Genomic DNA, 24,143 nt, shown 5'->3' with positions numbered 1-24,143 from the left:
TACTTTTTTACAACATAATCTTGTTCGTATCTGTGGTTTTCAGTCAATATGATGTTGTTGCTTAACTTATTTTTTTAATACGCATATGTTTAACATCCCAAACTGACAGTTCTTTCCAGTGTTCAGTCCATTCTTCAATATGTATCTTTGTTTTTCAACTTCTTTTTACATATTTGTGTGTACATATAATTCATAATTAGGTAATTTATAAATATGTAAAACAACAATTTTTTAAAACTTCTTTTTCAATTATTATTGATAATTGTATATTCTATTTTATGTTGGCTGATATCAAGAAGTCCTACCAATGGCTAGAAAGGGCTGGGCTACCGGACAGCACCGAAGCGCTTATCCTGGCAGCTCAGGAACAAGCCCAGGGGCCTCATTTATAAAACTTTGCGTAGGATTTGCGTCAGAAGTGGCGTACGGATGAAACATAGGACGTGCGTACGCACAGAAATATTCGGAGTTATAAAACCGTGCGCACGCACATCCTACGCATCTTTCCCTTAATAAATCACAACCAATTCTAAATGCTGCGCAGCTTTTGCGGCCTCATCACACGCCCATAGTTGCCCATAAATCAGTGGCGGTTCTACCCTGAATTACTCCCCGGGCGAGGCCCTCCTCTAGCGCCCCCCCCCCCCATAGAGTCACTTTGTCCATTTATTGTAACTGAAAATACAGTTAGGAAATATTTAATAAACACAAACAATCTGAAATAAATATTATAAACTACAAATCACACTAATAATACACTAGAATAAATGTAACTGCAGCACTAAGAAGAGAAAACACTAACTAAAACCTAACCTTTGTGGCCTTCCTGATGCAAGCTTGTCAATAACGTCATCATATGAAATCTGCTCCCCCCCTGAATGATTGATATTAACAGCAGGTTAGTGAGTTGCTCCTGAGACATTGGTGATCTCAGGTATGACTTGATCAACTGGAGTTTTGAAAAGTTAACAGCAGCAGCAGCAGCAGCAGCAGCAGCAGCAGCATGCTACCATCACAGCTTATTTAACATTATGAACTAATATACAACAATAAAACACAACAAAAACTTTGTGTTACAGCAGAGCAGACAGACACACGAATCATAACTAATGTTACAAGTTAAGGCAGAGCAAACATTTAAGAATAAATATCTTAAAAATGACGTTATTTGCAATATTTGGGCCTACTTCAGTTTTGGTCATGATAGACCAAACAAGAGATTTTTCCTCTGCAACGTTGTTGTTGTTGTAGGGCAGGTAGCATTCGAATTTAGAAAACGTGCATCTAGCTATGTGATAATACCCTTTTCTTTGTCTCTTTTCTCCTCTTCTTCTCTTTTCTTTCTAAATTGGGCACCAGCTTTGACCTTTTTTCTCCATATTTCAGATGTTTTTGCATTTAGCATAAATGTCCTGACATAGGTATCAAGTCTGTCGACTAAACCAACTGTCATCTAAGTGAAGAATTTTTTTTTGTTTTCCCATTTTTTATTTGAAATAACCAAAAAAGCATGATTTTTTTATACCCGCAGCCCCCCCCCCCTCCCGTTCGTCAAACATTTCCAGCAGGAGCGCGTGCAGCTGCACCCAGGGGCGCTAATTCGCTACATGGCGGCGCAATTTTTATTTTTATTTTTTCATCAAGCACTGAGCCGCGGCCCGCGACCGTTGCCCCCCTGGAAGAAGATCCAGCCAGGTTTGCGCATGCGTTTTGTGCTCCGTGCTCACCTCAGCCTGCACCCTTCACCCCGCGCCCCCTCCCTTCTCCTTCTCACACACATTTGCGTCTACTTCTCAAAGACAGCAGGGAGCGCAGCTGCGGGGCGGGGGCGCCGCCAGGTTTCAGGCTGTTACAAACTCTGTGATATAAGTAAACCAATAGTGATGCATAAAGTATTTTACAAGAGCTGAGCCGCTGGCGCCGCCCCTCCGTCATTTTTCCGCCCCGGGCGATCGCCCGTATGGCCCGTGCCTAAAACCGCTACTGCCATAAATAGTCCGTGAAACGCCCACAAATGAATATTCATTGATTGCAAAACCATGCCATACACGGAGAGAAAATCAAAAAAACGTAACTTCACTCAATGTGAAGTAGAAGTTATCGTTGGCGAGGTGGAAAAGAGGAGAATAATGTTGTTTGGAGGGCACAGTGTGGGCATTACTAATGCCAAAAAGGCACGTGAGTGGCAAACGGCGGCAGACGCCGAAAATGCTGTAGCCTCACAACCTCGGACCGTGGCCGAAATAAAAAAGAAAAGGTCGGACATCAAAGTCAAAGCAAAAAAACGTCTAGCGCTGTATCCCCCCCCCCCCCCCCCCCCCCACACACACACACACCCGTGGCAGACACGGGTGTACGGGGGGGACACCGGAGCTGACCCCTCCTGATGAGAGACTGGCGGCAATAATTGGGAAATCCCTTTTAAGTGGAGTGGTGACTGAGGCGGAGGGGGACACCGACGCGCCAGATGCACGGGGTGACACACCCCCAAAAGCCCGCAGAGGAAGTCGGAACCGGCTCATAAGCCACTCGTCCTCGTTTGCCAACAAGTCTCCTTGCTGTCTAAAGATGCGTTCACTCCGAATTCTTCCATTTGCCACATCTTCTAAGAGCGCAAGATCAGCCATTGTGCGTCATTTTACGCATTGTGATGGGGCATTTTATTTCCATCCATTTAATTACGTCTTACAAGCTACAGATGTCGGTAATAATCGAGGTGGAAATGGGAAATTGATCAGCGCAAATGTAATTTCTTGTTGCTTTCTGATATGCATGAATACCATAATTCTGTAGCTTATGAAGAAATATTTTACTATGAAAACAACTTTCCCCAGTGGAGAATTAATGCATCTCTCTCTATCTATCCATCTGTCTGTCTGATTGCTCCTCTGCTCCGCCAGACGGACACATTGACGGGAATATCAGTTGTGTAGATTATTTCGTTCTGTTAACTATATTATTTATATTATTTATGAGGATGAATTGCACAACATGCCAATATTGCAGAACATGTTTCACTTTTCTTTTTGCAAATATGTGTTCATTTGAATTTCTGTTGTAATTTTCGTTTGATTTTTTTATTTGTTTCACTGCTGATCGGTCAAACGTGTTCGTGTAGGCTGTTAATTGTAATACTTGCTTTGTGAAGTCTTCATGTTATTTCTGAGAGGCAGTATTGTCATTTTCACTTTCACGTGTTTCTTCCATCTGCCGACGGTGTCGCCGTTTCTCATTTCACCCGTTTTTTGTGCGTACGCCTGGCTGGGTCAGAGCTTGCGTGAAGGACCGCACATTTTCCCGTCAAGTTTGCTTTTTATAAATCTCAACTATTGCGTAGAGAGTGGCGTACGCCTTCTTTTGTGCGTACGCAACCTTTATAAATGAGGCCCCTGAGCACCAGAGCAATAGAGGCTCAGATCTACCACACCAGACAAGACCCAAGGTGTAGATCTACCACACCAGACAAGACCCAAGGTGTAGATCTACCACACCAGACAAGACCCAAGGTGTAGATCTACCACACCAGACAAGACCCAAGGTGTAGATCTACCACACCAGACAAGACCCAAGGTGTAGATCTACCACACCAGACAAGACCCAAGGTGTAGGCTGTGCAAAGAGGCGCCTGAAACAATCCAGCACATAACTGCAGGGTGTAAGATGCTGGCAGGGAAAGCATACATGGAGCGCCACAATCAAGTGGCTGGAATAATATACAGGAACATGTGTGCAGAATATGGACTGGAAACCCCAAGGTCAAAATGGGAAACACCTCCGAAAGTGGTAGAGAATGGGACTTCCAGATCCAGACTGATACGATGGTAATGGCGAACGTACCAGACATTGTAGTGGTGGATAAAGAACCGAGGAAAGCCGTTGTGGTGGATGTGGCAGTGACAAGCGATGGGAACATCAGGAAGAAGGAACATGAGAAACTGGAGAAATACCAGGGACTCAGAGAAGAACTGGAGAAAGCCTGGAAAGTGAAGGTGACAGTGGTGCCTGTGATAATTGGAGCACTCGGGGCAGTAACCCCCAAGCTGGAGGATTGGCTACAACAGATACCTGGAAAGACCTCAGACCTCTCTTTTAATATATATAAACTTGATTATTGGGGGGAAATTTGTTATACGGAATACATATTTTATAAATTGAATATTTTACAAATTGAATAATTTAAAAACATTTAATTTTAAAAAATGTCGAAAGTTTCACTGTTCTGCCTGTGAATGCAGCGTGATGACGTCACGGCCTTGCCGCTCCGGCAGGCGCCTCGTCGGAAGGAGCTTGTGCTCTTGAGTGAGATGAGGGTCTGACAGAGGGCACAGGGGTGGATGCTAAAGAGGATGCGCCGGCCGATGGAGCATCCCCATTTCACTACACTCGAAACCGGGTTTTGGAGGGAGAAAACTTGAGAATTAAAAAAATATATCACGTTTGTTTTTTACTGGCTTTTAAAGCACATCAGCAGAAGCCCGTATTTTCCCGGGCACCGTCGACGGTGAGGCTGAGCTGCTGTAATCTTGGAGGAGGAGGCGGAGGATGGTACGTGATGATAAACCTGGAGTGTACATCAAGTGTTTTATCCACAAGGAGCGGAGATGAGGCGACGTCTGGACAAAAGATGTCCGAGCGGCTTTAAACGCATCATCTGCGGCGGTAAAACTCTCTAAAATCAATCCGTGGATGGACTTTATTTTTTATTTACGGTAAATTGAGAATCGTGTGGCCAAAGCTGGGATTTATGAATCGATTTTTTGTGTTGTTGAAATTCACAAAATCGTGTAAAATTACTCTTTAATAATTTACATATTTTGTCAAATTTGACCAAAGGTTATTTTTGATTAAGCCTTAAGCTAACTTCGAATAGTAGTTACGTTAGCTTCTTTTTTGAATACTTTCTCTGTCAAAACAAACAAAGAACATTCCCCTCGGATTCTCCTCCCGGATTTAAACATCTGGCTCTTAATTGTACTGTAAATCAGTCTCCCTCTGCTGTCAGTTTAGTCCCGAGTTTAGCCCGATAATCCCGCATAACTGATGATGAGTTGGGCTTTATTTGGCTAACGGTTGTTGTAGCATCGAGCGCGCGCGCGCTGCTGTTTTTCTGTCATCACCATGCCTGCACCGACTCGTTTTGTTCCGACCGAGCCGGCCCAAACCAAGCACCCGAGGACATAAGAGCACACCGAGCCATGTCGGACTGAGACAGCGGAGTGGCTCCGCCGGTCGGGACCTCAGAGCAGCTTTATTTAGGGACAGCGGATCAAGCGGCAGCGGCTAGCCTGAGTCCTGCCAGAGCGACGGGATCGTTCTTCGACTCAACTCGGCACCGGAATCTAACAAAAATGGGGTATGTGTAGCCGGCTGGAGTCTCGGTGAAAGCTGGGACTCTCGTTCCCGTCCCCCACACACACACTTCTGTTTGACTTGCGTTTTCTGCGGGGTTGTGGGGCTGAGCGGACCGGCGTCTCTCTACCATCCGTCAGTCCCGCAGCTTAGCTAGCTGCCCCCTGCTAACGGAAGCGCCTCAGTCCTTCCAGGACACGAAAAACTGCGACCAATATCGTCAAAATAAATGATAATGTTCCAGATTTTACTATTGAAAATCCAAAAATGAATTATTTTTTCCAAAAGCTCCTTTTAAATTTAAAGATTTTATGAAAAAAAAATTAGAAATCAGTGTCAGTCATTAGGAGGAGCTCATCTATTTTCTCCTTTGGCAACTATATTTCTTCTATTTTATGCAGTCACACTAAATAGTTCTGTGACTATAGGCTGATAAAGTAAATCAAACAAGCTGAATTTCAAAATAATGAAGTAATAAGGACTGCAGTACCTGGTAAAATAAGCATTGAATAAAGTCAGATTTATGCCAGAACTTTATAGAATCAGACAAAAATTAGGGAATAATTTCATTTAGCACCAGATTGTTTACAGTCTTTAAAACAATGAAAAAAATGTTTACAATGTGCAAAATCAATGGTCAAACAGAAAGAAGAATTGGACATATGTCCCAACAAAGTAGAGACCAATGTGAAAATCTTCTCAAGTTAAAGTATGGCTCCTTTGGTAAAAGGAACTTGTTGGTAATATTTCTACATTTCAATGTAATTATTTATTAATTATGAAGGATAAATAGACGCTTTATTTTACTGATTATAGCCATTTCTACACAATGTTTTGGGATGTTGAGAAGTTGTCTGTCTTGGGAGTTTCATAATATAAAAAAAAGCTTAAAAAGAAACAAAACTGATCAATATCTGTTGCCTTGAAACTTAAGAACAAATATTATGGAAACCATTGACAGAATGCAAGGTCATAGTCACTTATTCCTTTGTTTTCTAGTTTTTTTTTTGTAATAATATGTCTTTTCTTATATCTCAAATGTATCCATAAAGTGTTCCTCTGAGTATTTATTACAAAAAACGGTATTCAATAAGCGGTTTAAACAAAACTTTATTCCTGCGTGATGCATTCTAAACAGAAAGCATCTAAATATCTGCAAATTACAAACACAGAAAATTCTTGTTCACATTTTTGAGGTTTTTATGGAATCTCAAAATATTTATTACATTGTAAATATCCCATACTAAAAAGAATAAAGAAAAATAAATTGCTTTAAGTTTTGAATGGTTTGAGAGTTTGGATTCTTACAAGATTCAGAAAATCCAAACAGTGATGTCTATGTAATTTTATTCAAAGTACTCCATACTGCTGTTAGTTTACAATGTAAGCTTTAGCATTTGTCACTTTTTAGAGGCTTTATTCAGTTTAAAACACTAGTTGTGTTTAAAAAAAAAAAGCTTCCTTCTCATAACCTGGAATCCTTTTTATAGAAATATGTCTATGAAGATTTGAAGACTCTCATTCATCCAGGTTGATTCCATCATCGTGGGTTTAAAGGTTGTCATCTGGACTTGGTTTTTAAAGTTGAAGATGTTTCACCAAAAGGCTTTGTCAATTTTTATAGAAACTTTAAAAAAAATCTGTATTCTCTTGAGTTTTAGAGTCTAAAACAAATAAATAAAAAAATGACCTGACAAGGAAAAGTTGTGGATAAACGATTTAAAATATTCTATAAGTTATTATCAATGTGGCGTTTATAATTATAAACAAAACCCTTTAATGAATTTGGAAGAAAGTATCAGCAAACAATTTTGGATTAACATTTTGAAAGTTAAAAAGTATATTGTCAAAACATATTTCATAATATGTATTTGAATCTAGTGGTCGTAATATTTATTTTACTTCATTTATTCATTAAAAAAGAAAAGGGCAAAAATGCACTCTAGTTGTAATATCAGACGTCATGTGCCGGGCGTCTCTGCGGTCGACATGAGCTGGTGAACATTAGATCCCTCACAGCGTCTGTGTTCAGAGTTTTAAGATTACAGATGCCCACAGATTAGGTGGTAATGAAGTAGGCTACTGTCGCTGGACTGAAAGCAGCCGTCTGTCCAGCTGACGGGCCGCTGTCGAAGCAGTCCTTGTAATTTAGCGCTGCCAGAGATAAGTCTTTTTAAGTGGGCGGGGCTTGGCTGGTGCGCCGCTCGCAGCTGAACCTGCAGATGTATGGAGATTCTCCTGATGAAGACAAGCGTGACCTAGTTCTTATTCCAGATGAGGGAGCATGTGATCAGTTTGTTGTCATATTGTGGTTGAAGAAGGAGGAGGAGGGGCGTGAACTGCCAACCTCATCATCCTCAGTCATTCTTAAGGCCAGTGGTTAGAATTCGGGCGAGCATTAATTCCTGAAGCACAGACGGTGAGCACATCCACCCACACGTGATCGCACCGTCATGATGTTTCCTTTGTGCTACTGGGTCTGATAATCTGGAAAGTTTTTTTGAAAGTTTTTCTCTGGAAAACTGTTAGGTTTTAACTTTTGAAGGATGCTGGAGAAGATTGGGCTAACCTGTCCTGACGCAGCAGAACCTTCCATCTCCTTTAAAGTCCCACTCCGATCATCATCTGATCTATTTTCAAAGCCTTTTAACCGTATATGATGCCATTTTTAGCCCAAAACTTTGCTTGTTTTTTCAGGATGTAGTTTCTGCAGAGCAGCAGCAGTTCATTAGAAATTCACCTCTGAGTTGTGTGCAAGACTGTTAGCGTGGAAGTGGACCTCCGCTCATTCCCCATCATCCCTTTGTTTACATTCAGAATGGGGCGGAGCAGGGTGCCTGTTACCCGCCCAGCGTATTTCCTACGTCACAAATACAATCTTTCTGAAGCAGCATCTTTTTGTCTGCTCCTGATTCACAATGAATTGAATAAAGAAACACTAAAGATTTTGCCATTTTCTGCTTAAATTTCTTAGGATACGTCCTCCATTGACTTTATTTCTCCAAAAATATATTTTTCTTTCTTTCCAGAAAATAAAAGTTTTTATTGGAGCTCAAGTAGGTGTGTGCATGCGATTATTTATAGTTTGTTGACAAACATAAAACTGTGACGGTGTGGGATTTTTAATCACCGTGGTGATGAACCAGCAGGGGGCGCTGTTTCGTGGTTAACAATTAGAGTATTCTTTATTAACAAATAACAGTAACAACTAACGACTACCTATCTGGGGCAGGGGCAGGAGGCTCCGCCTTTGTTTATACAGACATGTTACTTTGCGCTGCACAAAATAGTTCCCAAACAAAACATGTAGTGATATTCATCGCACTCTAACAGTGCATGTTCGTGTTTGGTGTTACAGAACAGTAATAAACTGACACCAACACAAAATCCTTCGGCGGGCGGCCGTGTCGTGCACTCAAGAACGCACGCAGCTTGTAATGGAAATGAATACAACAGAAATGAATAATTAGAATGTAGTAAATTTGTCGTATTTCCTCGCGAGACAGAAACTTCTGTTGTAGAATGAGGATATGTGTGTGCTTCTGAAACCGCACGCATGTGTGTGTGAGTAGAGGGAGTGAAGGAGAACAGTAATAAAAAGTTTCCCCCAGAACCCCTTGAAGTCTGAACACAGGACTAGCAGAAAAAGTAAATTATCAGCAAAGATGAATGTGTTTTATTGTTTATTATAGTTCCAATCACACATCATATGCAGAACTTAAAAAAAAAAAAACGTTTGGTGATGCGGTAATCGTCTCAGCCCTAGACAAACATGGAAAAAATCTGTTTCAGCAGATCCAAAAATTGTGTGTTTGGAATTGTCCAGGAAAATTCCGAATTTAAACTATCTGAAACATGTGAGCCAACATTTTGGGTAACCCTGGGAACTTGCCCCTCATCGTGGGGGCAGCTTTTCATAGCGGTCGCTCCGCTCTGCAGCAGACCGTCGTCCAGATCAGAGGCTTTGCTCTGTCAGACACTGGGATGGGATTGGGCAGCGCGACACTTGGGAAGGAGGAGGAGAGGATGTCGGCGGCTCACGCTCAGGCCTGGGTCACATGAGCTGTTGCCACGGCGACACAGCAGCAGCTAAGTTATTAATGTGGCATTCCTTTGCTTTTGCAACGGGAGTTACTGCCAAAGGATTGTATCCTGGTATGTAGTCCTTAATGTTAGGTAAAACTAAAAAGTTTTATTAAAAAAAAACATTTATCATAACAGGTGTTCATGATAGCATTTTCTAAATAAATGATATGTTTACAAGTTAACTAAGCTGAACCTTTTCCAATGTTCACTCATTTGAAATTTAAAAATCCAACAGAAAGAAGCTTTTCTGAACCGACCTGCAGAGGTTACAGTTGTGGGTCGGAACGGTTTTTCATCGTTTCAGGAAGTTCTCCAACTAATTCTGTTTGAACCCCCCCCCCTCCCCTCACATGACCAAAGTCAAATTAAATGTTAAAGTAAGCATTAGACTAAAAACTGTTGTTAAATGTGTAAAATAATTTGGAAAATTGTAATCAAATGAAAGTGTATTGGCCTATTTTAGTCCTTTAGCTTTAAAGCAGACAGCTTTTAGGTAAATAATAAATAATAAGACCAACTAGTATGTAATTAGAAAATATACATCTGTTTAAGCATTCTTTATCATTAAAACTTGACTGTGAACCTTTTAAGGAAGAATGGAGGTCAATTGCTTCACCTTTTCCTTTGTGTTTTAGGACCCAGAGTAAATGAAGAAAAAAGTACTGTATTTTCCGGACTATAAGTCGCTCCGGAGTATAAGTCGCACCAGCCCAAAAATGCATTATAAAGTAGAAAAAAACACAGATAAGTCGCATTTTGACGGAAAATTTATTTGACAAAATCTGAGACCAAGAACTAATAACTTTCACAACTTCCTATGACACAATCATAGCAGACTGTTTATCTCATAATTTCACAGTAATTCTTTCTCATATTTATTTATTCCTTTCATGAAGCATCATTGGCTAACTAAAACTCTGTTTTCATCCTGTATTTGTAGAAACAGTTGTCATTTTTATTGCATTTCTGAATCTATGAAATTATTGGAAAATAGAATATTATGTTGTTAGCCTTCAAGATCTTACTGTAAAAAAAAGTTTGCTGATTCTCTGAGTGACTTAACATACTCTTAACACTTAACATACCTCATACATCAAATTGACCCAGGAACATCATCTCTGTTCCTCACAAATGAACACAACAGGAGGGTTAACAATGTATTTATTTCAATTTAGTTCTAACATAAGTCGCTGCGGAGTATAAGTCGCACCCCTTGCCAAACTACGAAAAAAAGGGCGACTTATAGTCCGGAAATAAGGTATTTGTTTTAGCTTTAATTAATCTAAAAGCAGGATAGTGTATTTTTTTCTGGAACAGTAGATTGTTTGTTTGTCCGCTGCGTCTGTGTGGATTTTCTGTGAATGCCTCGCCGTCTGTACGCGGGGAACTGCTGAGCCGATAACATCTGCGCTCGGATTCCTGTTAAAGCACTTGTCATTGAGACTTGAATGCAACACTGAGCTTCATTGTGAAGGGGGATTATGGGCCCACTCACTCACTCACGGACGGACGGAGGGAGGGAGGGAGAAGGGGGAGGCACACGGCACGTGGCCAGATTTTCATCCACGCCGCTCCAGCCGACGTTTCTCACCTCCCTGTTCTGCAGCAGCGGAGCAACCCAAAGCTGCAAACAGAGCAGTTACCCAGCATGCTCGCTGGTCTGAGGAGAAGGTTAACCAAGCAGGAAGAGCACAGGAGCAAGAGAAGATACGCAACGTTAGTGAGAATGACAAAGTTTAGCAAAAAACAGCCATGATGTTCTCAGTCTGCAGGTTGATGTCATCAGAACTTCACCTTTAAAACAATCCACCTCAGCAGTTTTAAGAGTTCTTATCAATATTACAGATTTATATGTAAAGAAAACACATTTTAAAAAGTATGTTATTGTGTTTTTTATGGCTTTAGCGCTCGTACTACTTCTTTTAAAATAAAAGTCCCCGTTTTAGTTCTGCTTTAGTCATGGAGGGAATATTCCAGACCTCATTCCTTTCAACGTGTTTTCTGAGAAACGATTGTTTAATGCTGCTTACCATCATTCACAAATAAGTTATTATCATTAGTTATTCTGCATATAGTGATCATTTCTAAAGGTAAACTTTTGCCATTTGGACACATTTCATTATTATGGCTGAAAAAAGAATATTTTTGCTCCTTCAAGAAAAAAAAGTTTGACTTAAATTCTTAACATTTTTTTTTATCACGGATGATATGGATGTATAATACTTATAAATGAAGAAAAAATAAGTTTTGATATTTAGATACATGAACCCGTGTTAAGAATTCTGATAAGACTAAAACAGACTGAGCTCATTGATATTTAAACATACTTCAATATGATCTATAATCTTCAATATGATTCATCTCCAAACTGCTTTTTTTACCATCGTCACATTCCAGAGTGATTTCATTAGTTGATAATTGTTTAGCAGTTTAATTAGAAGCTCTATAGGTTTGTGCCACGTATTTTCCAAGTCAGTACTGAAGCAAAAATAATATAAACACACAAAAAAAAACACATTCTCAGAGGTTTTATAAATTTTAATTCCTATAAACGGTGAACTTATGTCAAAATGAAGGTAAAAATTCAGGATGGAATCAGTTCCACCTTACCTGAAAGGAGCTTTTTGTGTCATAAATTGCATTTAAAGAGGTGTTGAGTACAAAAAACATAAACATGGAGGAAAATTTCCAACCAAAATGAATGTAGAGGTTTGCATCTGTGGATCCAAATCAGCCGGCTCCAACGGTTCCAAGTTCACTCTGAGACTCCTCTGTCTTCAAGCCATGCTGTTAACTAACGCAGGCGTCTTTCCTTAAATAACATCTGCTCTCCTAAATTAAGGAAGAAGAAAGAGATTTCCAGAGATGGGAACAAAGGAATCTCAGAGGAGAGTTGGGAGCACCAGTCAGAAAATATTCCCTGGAAAGCTTTCAGTCAGATCCCTGAACCAAAGCTGGAGGGCAAACACATTTTCATGACAAAAGTTTTGGACCAGAAAAGACAATTAAATGCAAACTAGAGGCAAAACAAGAAGAAAAGTAGATTAAGTGAAACTGCGAGACTCCAGTATTTTAAAGAAAGGTAGCAGAAATGATTTCAGTTCCTTCAAACTGAGCACAGTCCCACACTTTTTACAGGTGATAAGATGGTATCACCACGGTAACAAAAGCATCAGCAGAGCAGACGCCACTCCGTCATGTGCATTTGGATTAACTGATGGATCTGAGTAATTATCTGCCACGTTTGCATGTTTCTTTGCATTTGAGCCACAAGATCTGGTAGTTTGTTGAAGAACATGACGGGCTGACTTTTTGTTCTTCTTCTGGAGATCCGGTACAATCCGTTCTTCATCTGAGCTACAAAGCACCGCAATGCGTGTTTTTACATGATACTGGATGCAACATGGCACAGAGTTTCGGCTCGGTGCCCATACTAAGTAAAATCTAAGTAGTCAATGTCTCATGACGACCGCTTCTGGCTGAGATGTTGTGGTTTTTTTGCGTCTAGAGCTGCTCAAAGAGCTGCACAGTGGGCGGTGCTGCCAACTAGCAGTCGGAGGTTTCATTGAGAAACAAAGAGTCAGACGCTGAAGGACACTCATAAATCATTACATAAATATCATCCTGACAGCATTTTGAATCAATACAAGTATCACCAAATGAACTATTGCAATGTATCCCTGAAACCATTTTTTTCCAACACCCCTAGCAGGTGGAGATGGTTTTAGAGGAGGAGCAGCGATGATGTTGGGAAAAGGATGCTGAGGTTGGAGCTACCAGGACAGAGGAGGTTGCTGGTGTAGAGAGGGGGGTGTGAACGAGGGGGACGCAGAGGAGAGGGTTAGATGGAAGCAGATGATTGGCTGTGGAGACCCTTAAAGGGAGCAGCAGAAAGACAAAGACGTCCCGTAACACAGCATCTGTGTGAATTATGGATGTTTTGGGAAATATTTAACCTTCTTCTGTGAAACGTTGCTCCTTGTTCTTCTTGAAACTGTTTTTGATCAGTAGAAGTGGGACTTAAAGACGAGTCTTAGCTTTGAGGACATGATTATCTTCCTCACATTAAGAGGAAACTGGAAGAACGAATGAAAAACTGACATTTTTTTCTTTAGAGAAAACCCAAATGAAGAAATAACATTTCAGATCTGACTTTAAGCGTCGAGAGAAGGTTTTCTGCGTTGTTGTGGGACGATGTGTTGCCCAGTCGACCATTGGACTCTTTGTCCAATAATAAATAAATAAATACGTTGCTTCTTAATGTTTTAGTAGGAGTTTAAGCAGAAAGAACCTCATTTAGTTTCTTCTGAGTGGTCTGAAAATGTGCGGCGGCTGAAAACCAAGGCCTACTCTCTGATGTAAACAATAATTAGTTTCATATTTGGATTGATCCATTTTTTGGTCAGCCTGCTTCCTGGTTTCCTCCTCCGTTGAAGCCTTTCTAAGACTCTAAGGCTCTTCCCTCCTGTCTGCACAGGGAGCAGCCCATCTTCAGCACCAGGGCCCACGTCTTCCAGATCGATCCAAACACCAAGAAGAACTGGGTTCCCACCAGCAAGCACGCCGTCACCGTCTCCTACTTCTTCGATAGCACCAGGAATGTCTATCGGATCATCAGTCTGGACGGATCCAAGGTTTGTGACATTGGATCCCGAATTTCCAGCTGTTCTTCTCGCTGTTCTGCGGCTCCGCCGGGGAGACGCCATCGCCCTGACAACAGCGTCGGCTCACTAAGACAAAATGCCAGACGGTGAATCACTCGGCTTGTTGTGCCCTCTAAATACCAAAGGGAGGAGACTCCTGTCAGTTTTCAGCAGCAGGGAAAGTGTTGGAGGTTACAACAAAAGCCGAGAAAAACTGTCGACTTTGACCCCAACGCGTGGAAAATCTCTGCTGTCGGGATGCTGAAGCATTTCATACATTAATAACACAAACTCTGCTGCTAAATAGATGAAGCCTCTCCAAAATAAGTGAAATAAATGAACATTCTGCTGTTTCTGACAACTTTGCATTAGGAATTGTAAGAAACAGAAAGGTTAATAACCTAAAAATCACATTTTTTATGACGTTTCTTCCTCCCACTTAAACCTTGTGCTATCTTGTGGGGTCCAGATGACCCCGGGGGTCATCTGACCCCGGGGGTCATCTGGACCCCACAAGATAGCACAAGGGTTAATACTCTCCACCTGTTGCCGTGGAAACTGCACAGAAAGTTAGGGTTTTTTGAGTTTTTACACAAAGTTTGGAAGAAGAAGAAAAATGTTGAAAACCGTCAGTGGTTCAGATCAGTTTACAGACAGGAAGCGATGAAAATTCTCATCACTTCAATGCTGAAGTTTGTTCTTTTTGCGGCCAAAGCAGGAATGGGTCAAAATGGTAGAACAATCCTCCAGAGAACGTGTTCTCCGTCCTCCACAGGCCATCATCAACAGCACCATCACCCCCAACATGACCTTCACAAAGACGTCGCAGAAGTTCGGGCAGTGGGCCGACAGCCGGGCCAACACCGTGTACGGCCTGGGCTTCTCCTGCGAGAGCCACCTGGCGAAGGTGGGAAACCTTTGGGAACCTTTCACCCGGGTTCAGGGGGTCACCTGCTTCAGGGTCTACTGCTCCTCCTCTTTCAGTTTGCGGAAAAGTTCGCCGAGTTTAAGGAAGCGGCGCGGTTAGCCAAGGAGAAGTCTCAGGAGAAGACGGAGCTCACCAGCACTCCCTCTCAGGTAGGGTCATCCGTCTAGCTGTCTGCACACCGGCAGGTAAGGGTGTTGGTGCTGCCGCGGCGCCGCATCATTCTCTCATGTCCGTATATTCAACAGTCGCTCCTGAACTCAGCTGAAAGCCGAAAGAAAGTGTTTCGAACACGGATCCTCTCTGATCCGTTTTAGAACCTCAGAACACGGCTTACGTCCGGCTCCATCCAAACAAAGTCAATTCCGTCAGACGTCCTCATTCAGCAGTGATAGGTCAGTTTCTATGACAACCGTTTTGAACATTGAATGTGGGGGTCAGCAGGTTCCGCCTCCTTTTTAGAAGAGTCATCTGATTGGTCAGTTTATAACTTGAACTACAGAGTAATCCTCAGAGCCAGAACGGTTCTTCTGACCGATAGAATAACTGAGGAACAGCAGTTTATGTCTCTATAGAAGTCTGTGGGATTTTGGCTTCTTGGAGCCACTTCTTGTTCGGAGGAGTTCTCATATACAGTCTGATGAAATCTCAGCTTCGTCTGACCACTCCTCCTCCCCCTCAGAGGTTCCCCTTACAATGTTGGGACAGTCCTGTTCTTTCTTTTAGCCACACAGATGCGTGACTTTTTACTGGAACCTTCTAGTTTTCTACTTTTGTCAGAAAACTAGGTTTTAGTTTTGCTCAAAGTAAACCTTTGTGGGCGTTTTGCCCACGTTTGCTCTCTGTAATTGTTTCTCCTCAGGGTCAGGGTGGTGCTGTTAAACGGAATGTCTTGTCCGTCGACAAATTCTGTAGAAAGAAGGTAACATCTAAAAGAATCGCATTTGTAAAACTAACATTTTGACTCCAAGTCCTCTGTCTGGTGAATGACCAACTCTCCTCGTGTCCTCCTGCTGTTGTCTCCTTCAGTTTCTCTTCGTTGGTTGTTTTTTGTGAAGCTCAGACTCCTTTCCTCCTATTTTAACATTTCCTTCGTCGTTTAGCCCCAAAACAATCCGAAACGTCCCGATGTTGGTAATCATCCTGTCACGATCAAGCCGAACTCCGTCCTGCCGTTTGATGTGAGAAACAGTCAAATCAAAGCTCCCCAATGTCAAATGTTTGGTTGGAAACTCGAAACTGCTGCTTTTCTCTGAAGCCTTTTTGGTTTTTAGATCAGCTTTTTGTTTCTTAATCACGTTTCTCAAACATTCTTGTGGTTCTGATGAAAAATGAAATAATTCTGAGATCAAACCAGACCTGCTTATGCATAAAGCCGCTCTGCTTTTTATATGTGCAAAAAAAAAAGAAAAGACATTTAGACATTTGTCTTTTTTTTGTTCAAACTCAGCCACTGTTTTTCTCAACGTTTTATTTTACATTTTTATGTTTTGGCTGCTGTTAATTGCTGCTACCCAAAATGAAACAAAAAAAAAAAAAAAGCAGCTAAATAAATGAAAAGCTTCAGCTGCTCCTTGCCCAGCTGTCTGCTGCTAAGACTTGTGGGTATTGTAGTGTTTAACTGTAGTGTTTTGCACATAAAAAGCTTTTTTTTTTTTTTTAAATTTAACTTTAACTGCTTTGGTTTTTTAATGTCTTTAAGTTTTAACCCCCGTGTCATGAATTATAGCAATCAGTCAATTATCAATCATCAGTCAAGTCTGAAAGGATCTGCAGGTTCTCTTGATGTACTGAGAATCGCCGTAGTTCTGATCATTTCTATAGTAAAATCCTCCAAAACGACATCTTCTCTGTATAATCTCAGATTATGAGGCTAATCTAAGAGTCATCTGGAAGAAAAAGCCGCCTTTTTTCTGTGTTTTCACTCAGGAGTCGGCACCAGCTGACCTGCAGTCGCCTCTGACCTCTGAGAGCGTCAACGGTACAGCCGACGACAGACTCGCCGCAGACGCCAACCAGCACGCCGACACACGGGCAGAGCCCTCCCAGAATGCACTGCCCTTCTCTCACAGGTGATCCAACAGTTTCTGTCCTCATTTCCACTGCAAACTCATTCTCAGTGTGAATTTGGTCACAGTGATCTGCATGTAAAAGTTACGTTGCCATGGAGACCATTTCCAGAAGAGAATCTGTTTAAGCTGTCAGCTTTTATGTTCAAAAGGATCAGTTTTCATTTTTATTTTGGCTTCATTCCCTTTAGAAATGTCTTTTTTTCCCTCTTGATGACGATGAAAAACTCGCCTCTGCAGTTCATCCAGCATCAACAAACACTGGGAGGCGGAGCTCGCGGCGCTGAAGGGCAACAACGCCAAGCTGACGGCGGCTCTGCTGGAGTCCACGGCCAACGTCAAGCAGTGGAAGCAGCAGCTGGCGGCCTATCAGGAGGAGGCAGAGCGGCTACACAAACGGGTACGGCTCCACCCCTCGCACAATGCGTTTGGAGACTATCGTTCGTTTCGCCAATCGTTTGTTTCGGTCGTCAGGTGACCGAGCTGGAGTGCGTGAGCGTCCAAACCACGGTGATCAAAACCCAGAAGACGGAGCTCAACAGAACGATAGAGGAGCTGGAGGCGGCTTTGAGGGCCAAAGAGGAGGTACGGAGGAGGAGCGGCGAGGTGAACCGCGCTCAGGAGAAAGACCAAACATTCAACCCGTCATCTCATCCTCTCTTCTCAGGAGCTGGAGAGACTGAAAGCAGAGGTGGAGAGTGCCAACGAGTTCAAGTTTCAGAAGGACTCGCTCCTGCAGAAGCTGGAGGTGAGAATGAAGACGACTCAGAACCGGGACGTCCGTCACTGCAGCAGAATTCAGAACCAAGAGTGGAGAGATGTCCAAATCGAGCCTGTTCTGGTGGGGTTTGTGATTCAGAAACAGGAGCTAAGCTAAGGCTAAAGCACATTTACCACAGAGCTATGCCTTCCAGCAGAAACTCTCAAACATTCTTCACTCAGTCTTTTATCAGCAATCAAACCAAATCTGACTGATTTCTGGAAGTGAATGTTGGGCAAACGGGCTCAGGATGTGTCCCCAACCCCCAGGCTGTGGATGAGTACGTGGTGGTACCGGGCCGCTTCAATGTTTCCGTATTATTTAGAATCTGATTCTGAAGGGAGTTTTATTTTGAAAAACTATTATATTCTCTTCAGCCCGCTTGACTCTTTCTTGGCGCATGTCAAGTCGCTCTGTCATGTGACTAAAATCCATCCGCTGCTTTCTTAAAGCAGCTGCAGCGGCCGCTAACAAAATTTACAACAAAAAAAGATGTATTTGGAAAGTTAGTTTTGGCAGAAAACAGGGAAAACAGAAGAAGAGACTTCCACTTCAAAATAAAAGTAAACTGCATTTAACAGACAAAAAACATTTTACTCCAAACATGAATTTGTTCTGACAGTTGTTCCCACAGACCATAATAGCAAAGCAGAATATTCACCAACCGGCTGTTTAATGCTGCAAGGATGCTGCTAATAAAGGTGTTCAAATGGTGGATTCACCTTCACTATTAGATTTAGAAAATACCATTATTAGTGACCACTTATTTTAATTTGTCGCACCTTAAAAGTCAGTCGAGGCTGAAGTTGGCGTCTGATTCTTTTAGCTTCCACTTTGACAAAAAAATAGATCACATTTGAACGCTTCATGCATGAAATCTAGTGAAGAAATAAAGTTTCAATAAGTTTTTTTTAACTGAGGGTGAAGAAAAACTTTATCCTCAAAAGTCAAAATTAAAAGAAAACTAGAGGCTAAATAAAAAAATCGCTCAGGCCTGTCCGTGAAAATACTATTTTATATTTGAAAAAACAGTTCATTATTATTTATTATACCATGGTCCGGGTGAATACTCGATTCTGATTGGCTGCTGGGTGTGCATTAAAACCTGATAACACGGTGAAAAAGAAGTTCCGGTCACCTAGCTTAAATGTTTTGTATCACTGCGCCCGCTTCTTTAAAACAACCTTTTGCTTCATCATCTGGACAAAGAGGAGAAATTTCTCCCCCATCGGATAGATCAGTACATATATACATATATTGCTTTATATTGCTGAGTCTTGACTGCAGCGGTGATGCGGCGCGAAGCCGACTATTTATTACGTGGTGCGGCGGGTAACAAATAGTCCACTTTTTGTGAGAAAAGCGATCCAAATTGGAAAAAAGCAAGAATTAATGAGTAAAAACGGGTTTCATTTCTTTTGTAAGTGACCATGGTATAAGCGGGTTAACGGCCTTCGAAATATGCATTATCACCTCTTAACGCACTTTGCGGAGGCAACCGTCCTCCGTCCACGGCGTGCGTTAAAAAGTGATAATGCATACTTTGTCGGCCATTAATCCTTTCTTAAAATAGTAGCAAAACTCTCTTTTTTTTTTTGAAGGGTGAATTCAGACTTCTTGGCTCCTGTTGGGTTTTTGCTCCTTATGTTTTGAAGCTTTCAGATAGACTACAGTTTATCTTTTTCTAGTGTTTGGCCTTTATTGTTTTTAGATTTTTTTCTTCTTCCGTTTTCAGAAAGATAGAATGACGATTTTAGTCAGACCTTCTGTGCGATTCTGTTCACTCTGATTGGCTGGTTTGAAGTGATGTCATCGGGATCAGCTAATCTACAGAGGTGTTTCTGCAGCCTCTTACCTTTGCCGTCTTGCGGTCTGCACCAGGACACCGAGGCGAGGAACCGGACTCTGGAGGCGCAGCTGAGCGACCTGGAGCAGCGCCTGGAGGGCATCCAGCTGGAGAGGGAGACCTACCGGAAGAACCTGCGCTCCCTGCTGGAGATGCTGGACGGCAAGATCTTCGAGCTGACGGAGCTGCGCGACACGCTGGTCAAGCTGATCGAGGGCAGCTAGGAAGAGTCCGCCCCCTCCCCACGGCACAGCACTTGCACCGTTCTGCACGTCGGTACCGGCATCACGCCACGACTTGAATTTTTTCATTTGTCACGTGTCAGAGTTTACATGCGACCCCACGCATCAGCGGTACACACGGATTGTTTACAAGCAGCCAAGGGGAAGCCTTCCCCCCCTTGCTCCACTCTGGACCCCCATCTCATCGCTCCCTCCATTCAGTTGTCACGGAAACAGCGAACTATTGGGGGGGGGGGGACTGCCACGTCTCCTACATTCAGTATATGAGCAATACGAAAAACATCACTTTAAAACCCTTTTCACCTTCAGGTATAGATGGCTCCGCCCTCGCAGAAACGAAAAGAGGTGGAGCTTAATTCAGCCGCTTTTCTTTCAATACGTTTATTTAAACAAACCTTTTATACTCCAGTTGTGTGTGGACGAATCAGATGTCTGCTTTTCTTCTCGACTTGAATTTCCACGACTGAATTCTTTTTGTTAAAAAAATTTTTTTTTTTTCTTAAATTATCGTCAATCGAGATAACTTTATTTTTACCTCGTTCTTTTTCCGGCTAGGCGGCCGTCAGATGGAAAAACGGGCGATGTCTTTGTTACGAGAAAGCGGCGGTACGAGAATCTTTCTTTTTTTTTTTTTGTCTTTTGCCAAATGGTCTTTTCCTGTACAGATCTCAACTCTTACTGACGTTGCCTTTGGCACAAAGATGCATCAATGCTAGCTAACTAGCGGTACTTTTTTGTGGGAGTAACTGTTGCCAAAAACAAACAAACTGCTACAGCCGGAAGAACACGCCTCAAGGGCTCGGTGGTGGTCGGGACTCACGGGGGGACATTTTCCTGCTGAAAAGGTATGGGTTGAACGTTCTAATGTTGATTCAATCACATGCTTCAAAACACAAAATGTCATTTTGATTTATAGTAAAACAAATCCAATCACCGGAGCAAAGTCTGTTCTGTTTTTGCGTCTCCATCAGGAGGTTCACTCTGCCCAACTTCGTCAAGATGAAGGAGAAATCTGCACAAATTTAAGCCATAATATTAATCATAATATGTTCTAAACTCTTTTAAAAATTCTTAAGACACAAAGGCAAAGTCTTGATGCGTTTATTGACTGTATATGAGAACTGGACTGAGTGACCCCTTCCCTCTGGTGTTCCAAACAGGAAGTACTTGCTGGTTCCCATAAATCCCATAGACTTCTATGGAGAAAGATTCCTTCTGTTGGTCAGAATAAGCGTTCTGCCTCTGATAGCCTTTTTTTCCTTCATGTTTTTTTCTGTAGTTTGTTATCCAAGTTAGAAACTGACCAATCAGAGGCCTCTAATTGCTCACATCCTTTGCTCAAAACGCTTGACAAATTGTGTCTAGCCCGCCTTTAAAAGGTAGGGGTGTGGCCTTCCAACAAGCTCACTCCTGATTGGCGAGAGTGGTTGGCATAGAAACGATGACTCAAACCAATCGATGCTTTCTGCCGATTTCTGGCTCCAACATGACAGCGTCCGTCCGTATCCCCGACTTCATTTGGTTGGAAGTGAATTCTATGGATGACATCACACTAATTGGTGCTCCTTCGTGCCCCCACCAAAAAACGTCACCTGCTGATGGGTGGAGTTGACGCTGCCTCACCCATTGACAGTATGTGAGAGCTGGAGTGAGTGAGTGTGATGTCATCCACAGAAAATGGTTTACTTCCTGCTCTAACTAAATGAGGCCAATTCAGTCGATACACGGACACCACCATGTTGGAACTAAATGATGTCATCAAGCAGGGATTGGTCGGAATTCACACAACCTGCACTACAGAAGAACAAAAGTATCAGATCAAAAATGTTTCTTCTGACCAATAGAATGACTGATTGACAGATGTTTATGTCTCTATAGGTGTCTATGGTATTTTGACTTATTAGAGCCACTTCCTGTTTGGAACACCAGGGGGCGGGGTCACTCAGTCCAGTTCTAAGATACAGTCAGTGGTTTTTAACAGTTGAATGAATGAAGCTCTAGAATCCTCTTTAAAAAAAACTCCAACATTTTGAGCTTTTATTTTGAAAGAAAAACCATTATAAATATAAGATATAGAAAGCAAAGAGGAATGTCATGATAGGAAAACAAAGTTTATATATAAAGTACATTTGTATTTGTACGCTTTAAAAAAAATCTTTAAAATATGAAGTTTTAATAAATACTTCAATACATTTAGGCATGCGGATACATTTTTCATGATTTACATCTCATTACAGTACAATTCCTAAAAATGACTTTTCTTCCATCTTCGTTATTGCACGTACGGCGTGACGAGTCCTGTCCGGGAACCGGTCACATGCATAAGAAGGAACGGCGGCGGGAAAACTGTACGACAATGACGGGAAGGCCAGGAGCCGCAGCTCGCCGCTCAGGTAGCGGGCGGTGCTACGGTTAGCATAGCTGAGCAGAAAAAGGCGTAAACAGCAAAATCACAAAAAATCCTGCAACTAAACCGTAAGCGACTGGTTTGAAATGAGAATCTTCCCAATGAAAGCTAACGGTCATCCTGGAGGAGTCCTTAGAGGAGGTGGAGAGTTAAGGACTGAGGCATAGAGCTCTTTTATTTTACCCGACATTTTTGCTCTTCATATTTGTAAATAAATCAGTTATTTTCTTTTTCGGTCAATTTTAAGAAAGAGAAATGTTTGATTTGAAACTTTTCAGCAACGTTCATGCCTGAAGTTCCTTAATTCCTGTCCCCCCCCCCTCTCATTTGTGTAAAGAAAAAAGTTTACAAAGGTTTTGATTTATGGGATACAATTTGAAGGAAGCTGCTGAAAACCCCCCCAGGAGGAGAAAACCGTTGGTGGTTTTTCCACAGGAAGCAGCTAAACGTGAAAGGAAAAAAAAACACGAATTTTTGCTCTGATTTCTGTCGTATGCGAGGAACTTTCAAAGTTCTGAGTTGATGACTGAAAAATCTCTGCCAGCTGTGATGAAACGTTTCGTTTCCAATAAGAGAAATCTGCGTTTGATGCTCATCTGAGCTGAAATTCTTTCACTCCTGGAATCACATTTACTAAAACAAACGTTAAAATAAAAGAAGACGGAAAGATGTAATGGTTTAAAAAAGAAAGAAAGAAAATTCTCAAAACAACACGCATTTAAAACTAAACTCCAGAACACACAAGGGGGGGCAGCAAACAAGCTCCACAAAATCAACAAAACATCACATTTACTGTGTTTTCAGGCGTAATGGATGGCAGCTGCCAGCAGAGGGCAGTGAAGGTAGAGCGATCCCTTTCTCCCTATAAATATGTGTTCAGAGCCTCTTCAGATTCAATCGGGTCATTTTTTTCTGAAGAAAAACCCGAACGTTCTTTCAGGATTTGTTTCTACACATGGTTCTGTGAAACGTGCACGCTCCGATCATCCCTCTGAGTGACTGACAGCTGGAACCTGGACGGGTTGCTCATAAAATACTGAGGCGGCGTTGGCGCCATCTGCACAGACGAGAGTGAAAAGTCTGCTTCCCAGTGTTCAAACCGAAGACCTCTGCAGCCACTTCGAGTTTTTAGATCGACAGGCACTGTTGAAGGTGTCGCAGCGCTGCAGCGCGTACAGTAAATGGTTGAAGTGGAGACTGAGGCGAGAGAACGCTCACTTTGTAAAAACGTGGCGGCGAGCTACAGTCGGCTCTGACGCAGCAGAGGTTGGAGTCGTCCTCCAACACAGAAAGACCAGTGGTCAAAGAACACGTATTAAAACAAAAAACACACAACAAAAACGAAGCGTCTTCGTTGAAATTGCACCAAGGTGACCCGGGTTTGTCTGTTCTGCTCCTTTTCTCTTCGTTTTGGCTCCGTAAAAGTTTCGGGTCTGACGGCGTCACCTCAGTTTTCCCAGTCGGTGCAGGGGAGGCCCTCGTCCTCCGACTCCGACTCCGGCGACGCCTCCTTGATCCTCCTCAGCGCCTCGTGGATGCTGCGGGTCAGCGCGTCGGCCGAGTGCGGGAAGCTCTTGGGGAGGCGCTGCTGCTGCTGCTGCTCGGGGCGGCTGCGCACCTTCTTCAGCCGGACGCCCTGGCGGATCTGAGCCAGGATGTTGTTGCTGTCATCGTCCGGGTCGGGGCCCAGGACGCGGAGCTCCGCCTTCCTCAGGTGGAAACTGCCGCGCTTGAGCGACGCCAGCACCTCGTCCATCGGCGAGCTCGCTGCGGACAGAGCAGACGTTTAGGCGTACGGCAGACACGGACGTTCTGA

The 24,143-nt window shown here is 42.5% G+C and overlaps 2 protein-coding genes across 2 annotated transcripts in view; one reads left to right on the top strand and one right to left on the bottom strand.

The window, feature by feature from the left end:
• The first annotated feature begins 4,261 nt into the window (after nucleotides 1–4,261).
• Nucleotides 4,262–20,858, top strand: homer1 (homer scaffolding protein 1). Its single transcript, XM_004074649.4, has 9 exons — nucleotides 4,262–5,353; nucleotides 13,913–14,069; nucleotides 14,854–14,985; nucleotides 15,063–15,155; nucleotides 16,933–17,075; nucleotides 17,313–17,472; nucleotides 17,547–17,657; nucleotides 17,740–17,820; nucleotides 19,714–20,858. The coding sequence occupies exons 1-9, from the start codon at nucleotides 5,349–5,351 to the stop codon at nucleotides 19,900–19,902; spliced, it is 1,071 nt and encodes a 356-aa protein (XP_004074697.1). The 5' UTR covers nucleotides 4,262–5,348; the 3' UTR covers nucleotides 19,903–20,858.
• Nucleotides 20,859–21,928: 1,070 nt separating this feature from the next.
• jmy (junction mediating and regulatory protein, p53 cofactor) overlaps nucleotides 21,929–24,143 on the bottom strand; it is a 33,651-nt gene continuing 31,436 nt past the window's right edge. Inside the window, exon 10 of the mRNA XM_011481464.2 lies at nucleotides 21,929–24,094. Within this exon, the coding sequence (XP_011479766.1) occupies nucleotides 23,775–24,094 (320 nt within the window). The 3' untranslated portion in view covers nucleotides 21,929–23,774. The remainder of the gene's footprint in view (nucleotides 24,095–24,143) is intronic.

The sequence above is a fragment of the Oryzias latipes genome, chromosome 12 (genome assembly GCF_002234675.1).
Source record: "Oryzias latipes chromosome 12, ASM223467v1".
NCBI classification, from domain to species: Eukaryota; Metazoa; Chordata; class Actinopteri; order Beloniformes; family Adrianichthyidae; genus Oryzias; species Oryzias latipes.
This window is presented reverse-complemented; position numbering and strand designations above follow the sequence as displayed.

Coding starts and splice junctions, on each gene's coding strand:
- homer1 (XM_004074649.4), top strand. Junction 15,156..16,932: donor TCACCAGCACTCCCTCTCAG/GTAGGGTCATCC, acceptor GTTTTCACTCAG/GAGTCGGCACCAGCTGACCT. Junction 17,473..17,546: donor CAGAGCGGCTACACAAACGG/GTACGGCTCCAC, acceptor TTCGGTCGTCAG/GTGACCGAGCTGGAGTGCGT.